This window comes from Podarcis gaigeae, assembly GCF_964106915.1.
Source record: "Podarcis gaigeae genome assembly, chromosome: 6".
In the NCBI taxonomy this organism is placed as follows: domain Eukaryota; kingdom Metazoa; phylum Chordata; class Lepidosauria; order Squamata; family Lacertidae; genus Podarcis; species Podarcis gaigeae.
In genome coordinates, this window is record NC_139682.1 from 95,343,386 (window position 1) to 95,356,553 (window position 13,168).

A 13,168-nucleotide genomic window follows, 5' to 3' on the forward strand; every position below is an offset into this window, starting at 1 on the left:
CACAACCTGTTTATTCATCATTCAGCCTGATTTGCTTCCACAGAGGTTAGATTTATCTGGTCTTCATTGCACATTCGTTCTGATTCATTTGTGAGGCCATAAGCGTTTGTCCTGCATTCATCCTGGTTTGCTTTAACACATCTTCCCAATAGTCATTTGTTCATCCCACACTTTTAAATTCATTTCCTCATCACATTCCAAACCACAGAAATTCTCATCCTTTTTAAAAAGTGAAATTGTTTCACCAGAACAACAGCATCCTCTATTCTGCTTTAACTGGGCAAATCTTAAATTCCAGTATGTGCTTTAATCCCTCCTGCAAAATGGTGACAGTCAAGGCACCCAAAATGTGAATTCATGACATGCAAGCTGTCTATCCCAATCCATATGATATATGGGTGCATGTATCATAAAGATAGGAATGGCGCTTTTCTCTACCACATGCACTTGCCTTCCAATGCGCTTACACTGATGAACTCCAGTCACATTTTTAGATTCCCCTGAATATTGCAGGAAGACAGTTTTCAAAATTATTTTAGGAACTTCTCATGGGAATCCTATGCTGTAAATACAAAGAAAATGAGTAAAAATTAAAGTGAAATTCAGTAGGGAAATTTCAGTTGCAAAAATAAGTACATGGGCTTGATAATATGGAAGACCTCTTACTTTATCAAACTGCTGCTAATATCGAGTTACACTTCCCTTAAAATAAAAGCAACTTTGATCTGTTTTATGGATACATGGTAATGCTGGTTAATTGGTTCTAATGTATGTGCTATAGGTAATATTCAACCATCGTTGCAGACAGATTACTAGTAGTCATATCACGTTGTGGAACTGACATAGTTATATAATTGTTGTAAAATGTTTGTTACCTTTTCATTCAGTGCCCTCATGAGCTGGATTACCAATATTTTAGTACTGTGGTGTTTGTTTAAAGTTACACAATTCTTTTCCAGTATTCTGATTGCTAGTTCACCAGTGGAACAACTCTTTTGCAAAGCTAGTTCCAGGTGGAGCCCTGCTTTTTTTCCAGAGCTGGGGCTTTAAGACAATAAACGTATGATCGGTGTATGTTGAGGTGCTTGGTAGTCCATTTTACTTTTTAATATATAGCTTGTGTCTCTATTCTTTGTGCAGGGAAGAGGGTGAATGGCTGAACCACTAAATATATTCAGCTTTGGAATATAGGGACCTTAAGGCAGTGCCTCTTGTTCTCTGCATTTAGCACTAGCTATAAGGAGGGCCCCACCCTGATTCAAGTCCCACAAAAACCTTCTATTTCACTGATTCCATAGAGCTGTGGTTACCAGAAGTACATAAATCTTTGGTTGAAATTAGGATGTTACAAATGTTAGCAGAACTTTGGTTTTGGGTATCTCAAAACTTTTTTCTGTTGGTTCCCCATTGTATAGTACTTCTCAAAGTATTTGGTTCCTATAATCCTTGGATTTTGGGGTATCAAGAGGTCATTGCAAGCCAGTGTTGAATGTTCTTTGAGTCAAGGTTCCTTGCTGGCCTGGCAGGAAGACTAATAGGCTAGACTCAAGGGGTATTGACAAAGCTATCATTGTTCTTCTGGTCTGTTCTTGGTGCTCATTATTAGAGGAATTGTCTGGCTGCTTTAGAGTGCTTTAAATATAGAGTCCAAGATGTATAGGATCGCCAGGAGCATGGCTAGCTGTGAGCAATTTCAGTAAATCATAAATCAAATTGAGAGGCTTCTGCCTGGGTACTTGGGATATTTATTCCTCTCACTTAGCCTGGTTTAATCTTGGCTTCCTTAGCTGGTAGCACTTTTATCTTGTTCTGTGAAAGGTCCATATGGTCTGAAAAAGAGAAGGGGGAGAGAGAATCTCTTTAATTAGGAAACATGGCCACCTGTTCAGGCATTAATGAATGTGATGAGCATTAGACATGAGGTAGCTACTTAAACAATGCAAGTTTGAATTAATAAAAATAATAATGAAACCTCTATTGGCACAGACAATAGTTTCTGTAATAATCAATTATTAAGTGGCTAATTTTAGAACACAGGGACCATATAGTTTCCTGGACTCATACTGACCAAAACAGAAGTTGATTGATTGCATAGGCTATGCAAGCAGTCCTGCTAGGATGGGGCCATATGCTATCAGGCTTGGAGTTGTTTACTGCAGAATTTGGAAGGAGAATTCAAAGCTGAAAGCAGATGCTTCTGCCCCACTGCACCTTTTCCCTGTCTGTAGCAATCCAGTTTCTTATCTATTCCCTCCTCTCATCATTCTTCTGTTGATGCTTGAAGTCTGCAGCATTCCAAATATGCCTACTGAATAGATGGAAGCGCTCCAGCTTGAAAGAAGGCTGCAGTTTTCAATAGAATTCAATCAACTGTTATCTTGCAGTACAATCTACTAATACAACCTTCTTCCAGAGAGGTAGTCTGGTTTAGTCTATTGCAGCAAGAATATAGTTTGTAATACTTCAGTTCTAGGAGATTTGCCAGAGTACAAGCTTAAATGATCTACAGTCCACTTTGTCAGATATGTGAAGTGTTATCCTCAGTTGACGGATATACATACACAAGAAATTGAAAGCAGTGAGACCCCAAATCCATGCAATACTAGAGGTACAGGTTTCCTATGCAAAACTCAGATTTATAGAAGAGAAGAACACAGTCCTTTCACTACAATAGTCATTACGCTGTCAGTAATTTTGTAGCATTACTATACTAATTTAACACCTGTAATAGGAGAGAAATCCATGGTCTCAATTAAACAAATACTTTCTGAGACCATCAAATCTGTTTTAAATATATGCAAACAACGTATTTTCTGCTTGCAGCCTGCAATAGCTGTTGATTAGAATAGTAAGCTTTCCTAACTTTTCAATTGAGGAGAGCCCTCCCCCCCATTAGTATTCCTTTGTTTTGTACTCTGACCTAAATAGGTTTTGGTTCCACTTCACTGGCCACTTAGCTATGCAGCTCCCAATACCAACTTACCATAAGCCACATAATTAACAATGGTATAGCGTTGTATCTGCACTGAAGTTTATGCTAGTCATAGTTGGTTTTCAAACCTTGGTTTAAAAATATATTGATACCCTAGTTTCAAAAGTAAGCACAGTTGGCACGTGTGAGCATAATAGTACAACTCTGAAGGAGAAAGGCAAGAGCTATTCAAGGAGATGGGGATTGCAGTGTACTCCCAGCCCTTCCTGGTCTCATAACCAAGGGTGCTCTGCATCTGAAACAGCTAACTGGTCCCTGCTACTTTCTGGTGGCATTTTCTTCATATGGTAGTTCCCTTCAGATAAGTGAACTTGGCAGTAAAGTTCAAAAGTAGGAAAACAGAGAACACTTCTTCATTGAGGACTTTTGTATTGCGGATTCACTTGTGCAGCTTGCTTGTTAACTAGAACAAATGTGGGATTAAAGGTAAAGGTAAAGGTACCCCTGACAGTTAAGTCCAGTTGTGATCGACTCTGGGGTTGCGGCACTCATCTCGCTTTACTGGCCGAGGGAGCCGACGTTTGTCCGCATACAGTTTTTCCGGGTCATGTGGCCAGCATGACTAAGCAGCACACGGAAATGCCGTTTACCTTCCTGCCAGAGGAAACCTATTTATCTACTTGCACTTTTTGGCGTGCTTTCAAACTGCTAGTTTGGCAGGCGCTGGAACCGAGCAACAGGAGCTCACCCTGTCGCGGGGATTCAAACTGCCAACCTTCTGATCAGCAAGCCCAAGAGGCTCAGTGGTTTAGACCACAGCGCCACCCGCGTCCCTAATGTGGGATTAGCAGTCCCCAAAGCTCCTCGCTTGCCAGATCAATGAATAGCTGAGATCCATATCCCTGACTAGCAAGCCTTTGATTAGAACAATAGTCAGGTTCTTGATCTTGGGCATTATGTTCCATCCTTCTTTGTATTAAGGTGCTTGGTAAACAAATAATTGAGCAATATTAGTAGCACTTTGCATACACTGATTTCTTTTTCCCTTTTTTGTCACACCTCTCCCCAGATCACTGTGTTCACTACTATGATCTTCGGAACACTAAGCAACCGATCATGGTCTTCAAAGGGCACCGCAAGGCTGTTTCATATGCAAAGTTCGTTAGTGGAGAGGAAATAGTCTCTGCGTAAGTATTTTCAAAGACATTAAAATATATGGCTTGTGGGTGGGGGTATATGCACATACCATGTGTTGGTATGAAGTGTCATCCTGCTAAACAGATTGCTGTGCTTTTGATAGAACAAAAATAAAGGACTATTTCACACCTCCCTTGGCTCCATAGCCTATGGCTTCAAAGGAGTCCAAGAAAAAAAGAGCTAAAGCGGACATTTGCTTTATTTGTAAAATAAATTAAAAAATTGTCCAGTAGCAATTTAGAGGGTGAGATGGGGTGGGGTGGGGTGGGGGTTTTCTCAGAAGGATAGTAGGAGATGGGTGATTAGCTCAATGGGTATGGTAAACCTGTTGATGACTGTTAACGACTGCAATTAGTCCTACAGGAAAAAGCAAGGGATAGTATGCAGATGACCAAAAATAGCTTTAGCATATGTAATGAGACAAGAATCGAATATCTCTATTCAGACCAGGTCTCTCCATAGTTTTCACGCTCCCACTGTATATAAAGGTCTGGTGATTTCTGTTTCAGTGTATCTGAAGAAGTGTGCATGCACACAAAAGCTTATACCCAGAACAAACTTAGTTGGTCTCTAAGGTGCTACTGGACATTTTATTATTATTATTACTTTTTTGACTGCGTCAGACCAGCCTACCTGAAGTTTTTATTTAGCAATCCCTTTAGAAGGAGCAGAGAGCATGCTTAAACAAATGCTGAGTTCTGAAAAAGCTTGATCAGATGTGAAGGTGATAATAGAAAGGCAGTACAGTAATACTTATTCGTCTTCATAGTTCCATCCTTATTTCAGACATCATGATCTATTGATTTATCATGATGTTTAAAAGGTAAAGGAACCCCTGAACATTAGGTCCAGTCGTGACCGACTTTGGGGTTACGGAGCTCATCTCGCTTTATTGGCCGAGGGAGCCGGTGTACAGCTTCCGGATCATGTGGCCAGCATGACAAAGCCACTACTGGTGAACCAGAGCATCGCACGGAAACGCCGTTTACCTTCCCGCTGGAGCGGTACCTATTCATCTACTTGCACTTTGATGTGCTTTCAAACTTCTAGGTTGGCAGGAGCTGGGGCTGAGCAACGGGAGCTCACCCCGTCGCAGGAATTCGAACCGCCGACCTTCGGATCGGCAAGTCCTCGGCTCTGTGGTTTAACCCACAGCACCACCCGCGTCCCTTATCATGATGTTTAGCTGGTGATATATTGTCATGTTGAAAACCAGATATCAACCAGCTCTATTTAATACCTAATGTTCTGCTCCAAGGCAAGATTCTTCTTACTGGAAGATGTTGCAAGAGCTGCAGCAGTGTCCCCTGGTGGTAACATACAGCTGCCATTTTGCTGCTTACGGAGTGTCATTTCATCTAATCCGAGAGGGAGAACCAGTAATGGAGAGAGAACTTGCTTGATATCTGGAATAAATTTAGGATTAAGAGTCCTCCAAAATCTTATTCTTTATTTCAGACTAGCAGTGATCTCTACCCTTGACTGGCAAATCTATTATTAGAACAAAATTGGGCATTTAATCTGGGGCATTTCAAAGCTGGAGATTTTAAAAATGCAATGCAAAATGTGCACCCATGGCAGAGTCCTATTCCTCCAGCTGGGTAATCTTTTTGGAACAAAAATGTCTTCATTTCCCCCCAGAAAGTGCAGGTAATGGGCGCCTGTCCTATCTCAACAGGAGTGCTTTTCAATGATGCTGTTAGCAATGTGCCCTCACCCTGCTAAAAGGAGGCTGACAGACTTCTAAGAATGGGGGAGGGTACTTAATTAGGATGTGCTTTATGCCTGATATTCATTTTATTCTCAGTGAGGGAAAATTTACTGAATTAAATAAAGATGTTGCTTGTATTAGTTGTGATCCTGGATTATGGGGTTAATCGGTGAAGTCTCCTGCTTCTGACATACGTTCTAGGGCTTCCCCTGCCCACCTTAACGATCCTCTACTGTCTGAGACTCAGAGCAAGGGCAAATCCCATAGTCTTGGGTTATGTACAGAGTTATAGTTGAACTGAACTCCTGTAACAGGAGGTCTGGAATACCATGCTAAGAGAGCTAGTGAAAAGGGGACCATATCCTTTGGCACAGCAGGTCCTCGTCCCAAATCCTGAATCATAAAGTCCCACGAGGAGAACACAACATTTAGGAGCTGGAACTACTCCAGAGGCAGATATAGGTACCAGAACCATGGGAGACAGTTTAAATTGGCCAGTAACCAGTTTACCTTTACTCAAAGCATTAGCTACTCTAGGACTTCTTAATCACATACATACGTACATACATACATACATACCACAGTGTATTATGCTGCCCTGAAAGCCACAGACAGAAAGTCTCTAGAGAGGGTGGTGAATACAGCACATGATATCATGAGCTGTCCCTTGAGTCCGCTAGATGACATCACAAGGGATCGTTGCCTTAGGAGAGCGAGAAAAATTCTCAGGGATGACTCACACCCCGGCCATCATCTCTTTAATCTTCTACCCTCGGGCAGGAGCTATAGAAGTATAATCAGCTGTACCAACAGGCTAAAAAATAGCTTCTATCAGTGGGCTCTTAGGCTGTTGAATGGAAAATAACATAGCGAAATTGACTTGCGAGGTGGTGTGTTGTTCGATAAGAGATTGAGTGTAATTTCATTGTAAACAGGTTGTACAAGACAATAAAGGTATTATTATTATTACATACATGCATACACATCAATACATCAATTTGGGGTGGGTCAAGTGGGAGTTACGGTTCAAACTTCCTTGATGAATAGGAACACAGAGCCCACTCCTTCTTTTCCAGCCATATTAGAAGTGCCCCTTTCCACACTGTCCCTGGGGGTTACATTATGGTACTGTTCTCACAAGCGTCCTCAAAGTTTAACCCACCTACAGTTTGGACCAAAATGATAATATTACTTCATTTCAAAAATATAAAAATATCTATCTTCCTGAGCCAACTTGAACTCTCCTGCCATTCAAATGACACAAGAGATTTTTTTTCCATCTGAGATTAACTGAAGTACATTTTCTCATACTTTAAATAATTTCTGTACTGAAGTTACAGAGGTTTGGCAACTAAAAGAGAAGCATTGCTTGTCAAACTTCTATTAAACTGAATGGTTAAACCATAGGCAGTGTCAAAACCACAAAGCATTTTGCCTTTGTAATCAGATGGCAACATCATGCGTGGGACCTTGAAAGGACAAAAGAGCCCTGTCCTACTTGAGAGACAGACATTTGAAAATGCTTGTTCCATAGCCCGAGGTTATATTGACAGAGCTGTCCAATTCAGATGAAGCAATAGCTGGGCAAGGGTGTGCTGCGCAGAGATGTTGGGATCTCTTCTCTTCCACTTCCCTCCCAGCACAGTGAGCTGTATTGTAACATTGCAGTCAGTGGAAGAGCTTTATCAGTGGTTAACTGCAGTCAAAAAAAATTGTAAAAAAAGATTTGCTTTTTCTAACGTAAACTGTTTTATGAATCACATCGATTAAATCTGCCCTGTGACCTCCAGGCCATTTGAAACCACCTGATATTTACCAGGGTTCATCAGTTCTGGTGCTGCTTTATTGCACCCTGTGCATTGTGAACAGTGTGTGGGGGGGTACGCTTTGGGGGGGAGTCTATGCATCTCCAAGGCAAGTGGGTTTTTTTCATTTTGTACTTTTTTCCTCCATGTATGTTGGCTTAATTTTCACAATTAAAATAATTAAAAGATTTCCCTTCCGCTCAAAGGAAATAACAACATCAGGAAAGCAAAAAGCGTGCCTGCCTCTTCTGTGGCAGTCTGCAGCCACAATTTGTTCAGGTCCCCAGACTTCCATTTTCACATTGCAAGGTATCCTGCCATACTTTCATTTCTCCGATAGGTTTGTGATATTATGGGGATTGTTGAACAATTCCAGTGTTCACTAGAGTCTCTACCCATTGTACCCTTTTTTGTTCTATAATGTAATTCCCATCTCCAGCCTACACAAACCTGCAGTGGTGCAGTTCCAGAGCCTCTCCACTTTCACAACTGAGCCTAATTGAAGGTGCTGGTGTTTACCTATAAAGCCTTAAATGAAGGAAAACCAATAATCATAATTTATTATTTATATGATGCCCATGTGACTGGGTTGTTGAAAGGGGTGACTGGCAGATATTATTGGACTCCCAAGTCCCATCAGCTTCAGCCATCATGGCCAGTGGAGAGGAATGATGGGAGTTACATTCCAACAACATTTGATATGCACCACATTGCTACCCTTGGTCTAAATAGCTTTCTGGTCCAAATATCTGAAAGTGTTGTCTCCTTCTGTATCATCCTGCCTGGGTATTAAGATCTTCAAAGGAGGCCCTTCTCCGTAGAAGAAAATATATTATGTACAGAAGAGAAGGCCTTCTCTGTGATGGCTCCCTGACTTTGGAATACCCTCACTGGTGCTGACAGTTTTGACTTTCTGGCACCGGATTAAAACCTTTTTCTTGATCCAGGAATATAAAATTACGGTATTTTTAGCTAGTTAAATAGTTTTATTCCTCTAAATTGTACTATATTGCTATGTTTCATATTGTATTATTTTTAGATTTTTAAGTTTCTATGCTCTGAAATCCATATTTTGATGAAGCTATAGCTCACACATCTTAAGTACGTACCACCTACTAGGTGGTCCCATTGAGTGCAGTGAAACCTGCAGGCTTGTCTGCCTCTTCCCTTATCTTATCAGTCCATAGTTGACTGAAATAGCAAACATTTTCATAATTTGTCACAATAATACACAGTATGTTGTGAGATGTTTTATTGATAATCACTGACCACAAAACTTTGGTATATTCCTCATTTTGAGTTTTTACAGAAAACAAGTAAAAACCTTGGTGTAGTTGCAGTTTTAAAGGAGTGTACACATAGACTTCACATGATTGCATTGAACTCAGATTTCATTTTAAGACACGTTAGTTTTAACGTGACATTTAATATAACTGAAGTTTAAAATAAACCAAAATCCAACTTACATTTTAAAAACCTGATTTAGGCTGGTTAGCAGATAGAGCACATTGTGTACCCTGGTGGATATATGCTAGGCCAGTTCTGTGGAATGTGTCTTCCTTGTTCAATTCTGTTGAGAGATCATGTTGAGAATCTGCTTTCTTGACTGCTCAAGCTACCTACAGATACCCACGTGTGCAGTGGTTTTGCCTGCCCTGACGAATGTCCATGTCTTCTTAGGAGGGCCTTCCTAGCACTTTGACATACAGTGCAAACTAATGACTTATGGGTGATTCGTACGTCTTTTTTTCAGGTCAACGGACAGTCAGCTAAAGCTGTGGAATGTAGGAAAGCCCCACTGTCTGCGTTCCTTTAAGGGTCACATCAATGAGAAAAATTTTGTGGGTTTGGCATCCAATGGAGACTATATTGCCTGCGGTAAGTGAAACAACTGTTCAGCAAAGGGGACCAACACGTACTGCCTGCAAAGCTGTAGGAGGGTCCAGCACATGCTTGTGTGGCACAATGAAATTAAAGCACCTGATTTGCCACAGCACATTGTGACTTACACCCCAATTATAAAAACTGAAAACTTTTAAAGCACTGGGGGATATGGTGGGTGATTATCTCTCCCCTCCTCTGAGATTCTTTAAAATACTTTAAAGCTGTCAGCATAGCTACCCCTTGCCACTCTTTCCTGTAGCTGAATAATAAGCCAAATCCTTCAGTCTTACCTCACAGGATGTCCCTTCCAGACCTTTTATCACTTTTGTAGCTTGCTTCTGAATCCTTTTCAGTTTGTTACCATTCTTCTTGAACTCTGGTGCCTGGAGCAGAGCACAAAAGTCCCAACACTGCGTGGTAGAGTGATAAAAGGACATCTTGGAAATAGTGCTTATGTTTCTACAATACAGTTAAAAACTCCTACTAGCCTTCAGAACCACTGCCTTGCACTATTTTCTACACTACCCGAATTTTATGTGTCTGGCAAGCGTTGGCTACAATGAGTTGTAGGTAATGTTAGGCAATGCAGTGTTCTTACTTCTACCTTGGAGTTCTCTGCTTTAACTGTAACAGTTAGCCTCCAACCCACACTTACATACCCCATCAAAAGCTATTTGAAACGAATATTTAGGAATCCTTGCACATTGCCAATCTGCCTCCTCTTTCTTTATTTTTGCTTTTGATTGCAGGAAGTGAAAATAATTCCCTCTACTTGTACTACAAGGGTCTCTCAAAGACACTGCTAACCTTCAAATTTGACACTGTCAAAAGCGTCCTGGACAAGGACCGTAAGGAAGATGATACAAATGAATTTGTCAGTGCTGTGTGTTGGAGGGCACTGCCAGACGGGGTAAACATTTTTGCTCATTTTCCCTTCTTGTTGTATCTTAGTGTGGGTTTAGCAGGTCATTTATCTGGGTCCAGTGGGTAAAAGGGTAATGATGTGTCAAAGATGGTGAAAGATTCCCTTTTGGGTAAGAAAGCAACAAAAATTTGGGTTACTGCAACAACATGAGCTGTGTCCCTGTCCTGTGGTAGCCTCATCTGGAAGCTACTGCATTCACTAGGGCTGCCTTAGGACGCTAAACTACTGGTGCTGCAAAATTCACTGCATTTTTGTGGAGGCTGTATTAGTCATCCACAATGTGTATCCTGTGGAAGTTGGTTGTACAAGCAAATATTAAGCTGCCTTACACTGTGTAAGATGTTGGTTCTTCTAGCCTAGGTGATGTTTGCTTTGATTGCCCCTGAGGTCTTTTCCAGACCTCCTGTCTGGTATTCTCTTAATTAAAGGACCCGGGTGCAGTCCTTGGGACTTTTATCATGCAAAACACATCCTCTTCTGTGGAGCATGTTGATAATTAGAGCTTGGTGAGAGCGCAAGCTTTGCCTCATGCAGTTTTGAGAATATTGTTTTGGTCAATGGTGTTCATTGTTTCATTTTGCTTTTCATTGTTTCTTCCCATTTCCCTGGCTCACTGTTAGTGGGTTAGCTTCTTCAGAATGAAGTATACACTTCCAGATTTAACAATAAATACATTACTTCTGGTAAAAGAGCCGCCATAGCTGCTAGAGAGCCATGAAAATTTTGTCCCTGGTTTTTTCGACTAAGGGACACGGGTGGCGCTGTGGCCTAAACCACAGAGCCTAGGGCTTGCCAATCCAAAGGTCAGTGGTTCGAATCCCTACAACTGGGTGAGCTTCCATTGTTCGGTCCCAGCTCCTGCCCACCTAGCAGTTCGAAAGCACGTCAAAGTGCAAGTAGATAAATAGGTACCGCTCTGGTGGGAAGGTAAATGGCGTTTCCATGCACTGCTCTGGTTCACCACAAGCAGCTTAGTCATGCTGGCCACATGACCCAGAAGCTGTCTGTGGACAAACACTGGCTCCCTCGGCCTATAGAGCCAGATGAGTGTGCAACCCCAGAGTCATCCGCGACTGGACTTAATGTTCAGGGGTACCTTTACCTTTACCCATGTACTATCTAAAACCAAAGTGGTACATAGGTTGCCAGATGTGAAATATATTGGCATTTTTCTCAGCTCTCCCACCCCAGTATTAGACACTTTCTCAGATATAGTGTTGGAAGCTAGTCATCGCAATTACTTAGAGGAAAGCAAAAAAGCTATTGCTTGTGGACACATACACAGTTCGATTATGTAGATTAGGCATGGTCTCGATCTACCAGTATTGTTATAATGAAGCCATTTCTTTTCATGCCTGCTTGTGTGTGTTCATTTCGGTATATAAGTAGGTTGGCTTGGGAAGGACTTGCTAAGTAGAAACGCTATGTAGAAAAGCCAGAGGCTTCTGGATGTTGGGAGAAAATGGAATGCAAATCAGCTATGCAAAAAACCTAGAGTCTTTTTCAGAGAGAAGCCAGGAAATGGTAGCAGTATAAGAGGATTGTGAAGAGCTCGTAAATCTAGCTTTCTGCTGATGGGGCCAGACTTATCAGTTTGCCTTCATCAAGAACTATTAATTGTGTAGTCTTTGTGCAGCATTGTGAGAATATCCAAGTAAATGAGGAAACTGCAGCTGAAGTGCCATTCCCCATTTGTGTGGTTGTGTGCCGTTAGCGTATCCTGGAGTTGCCAAACCTAGCACCTGTCGCTCGAAATAGATTCAGAATTCAATTTCCTATGTTGCTTTCATTGTTGTTGGAAAGTTGGCATTGGGGATGATTGATATGAACTGACCTGATCGCATTTCACAGACCAATGTGCAGATGTGAACTTAGTTATCCATCAACTTTCACACTTCCCAAATGTTCAGTGCAGTTCTCGTCTCAGTCAAAACACTGGAAATGCATATTTTGAGATGAAGCTATGTTTAGGTGTGTATATAAATATATGTAAATTTTGTGAGTTTGGGGGAGGGGGATTTCAGATTAATGTGAAAAGGTGCATGGAACCAACAAAGGTGGACACTGATTCACCTATCCCTAATTGACATACTGTGCTGGCAAAGGATATTCTAAAATGCATTGTTTGGATAGTTCCAAGATCACTTACTGTAGATTTTGGGGAAATAGGTTTAGTCACCTCCCAAGTGTCGACTTCTAAGTCACACTCTGAATCTGCATCTTACCCAGGATAATCACTTTAGAAAGAATTCAGCCACAGGGAAATGGTAGAATCATCCCTCTCACTGATGAAACTGGCCTCAAAATGCGAGAGAAGGCAAGAGGCTTTTAACTATTCTGACCTCTTCATCCTTTCAATTGGGGGTGACTTGAATGTCTTCAAGGCATGTAGCACTAGACCATACAGTAGATAGTTAACTCCTTATTTTATTAAATATGTGAAATGTCATCTCACCTTTAAAATTGTATTAATTAGAAAAATGCTTATAATTTCTGTACAATTTGTGTAAAATGTTTGAGACAATCATCAATGTTTGTGGCCATTAGTATTGTGTTTGCTACATTTATATTATATTATCCAGCTAAAGTTAACTGCTCTTAAGCTCCTTTGATTTTAGTGGGGAACATGTGGTACCTGGTCACTGCATTTTATTTCTTCTGTGCAGTCTGCTTTCAGTGAAAGGTTTTCTGTTTCGCAGTAGTGCCAATATGCA

At 41.1% G+C, this 13,168-nt stretch overlaps 1 protein-coding gene across 3 annotated transcripts in view; it reads left to right on the forward strand.

Annotated features, from left to right (window-relative positions):
• Positions 1-13,168, forward strand: part of COP1 (COP1 E3 ubiquitin ligase) — a 102,898-nt gene that overhangs the window by 72,678 nt on the left and 17,052 nt on the right. For all 3 annotated transcript variants that reach the window (XM_083743857.1, XM_083743856.1, XM_083743858.1), the window contains exons 16-18: positions 4,002-4,119; positions 9,399-9,523; positions 10,279-10,439. In XM_083743857.1, the coding sequence (XP_083599983.1) occupies positions 4,002-4,119; positions 9,399-9,523; positions 10,279-10,439 (404 nt within the window). The remainder of the gene's footprint in view (positions 1-4,001; positions 4,120-9,398; positions 9,524-10,278; positions 10,440-13,168) is intronic.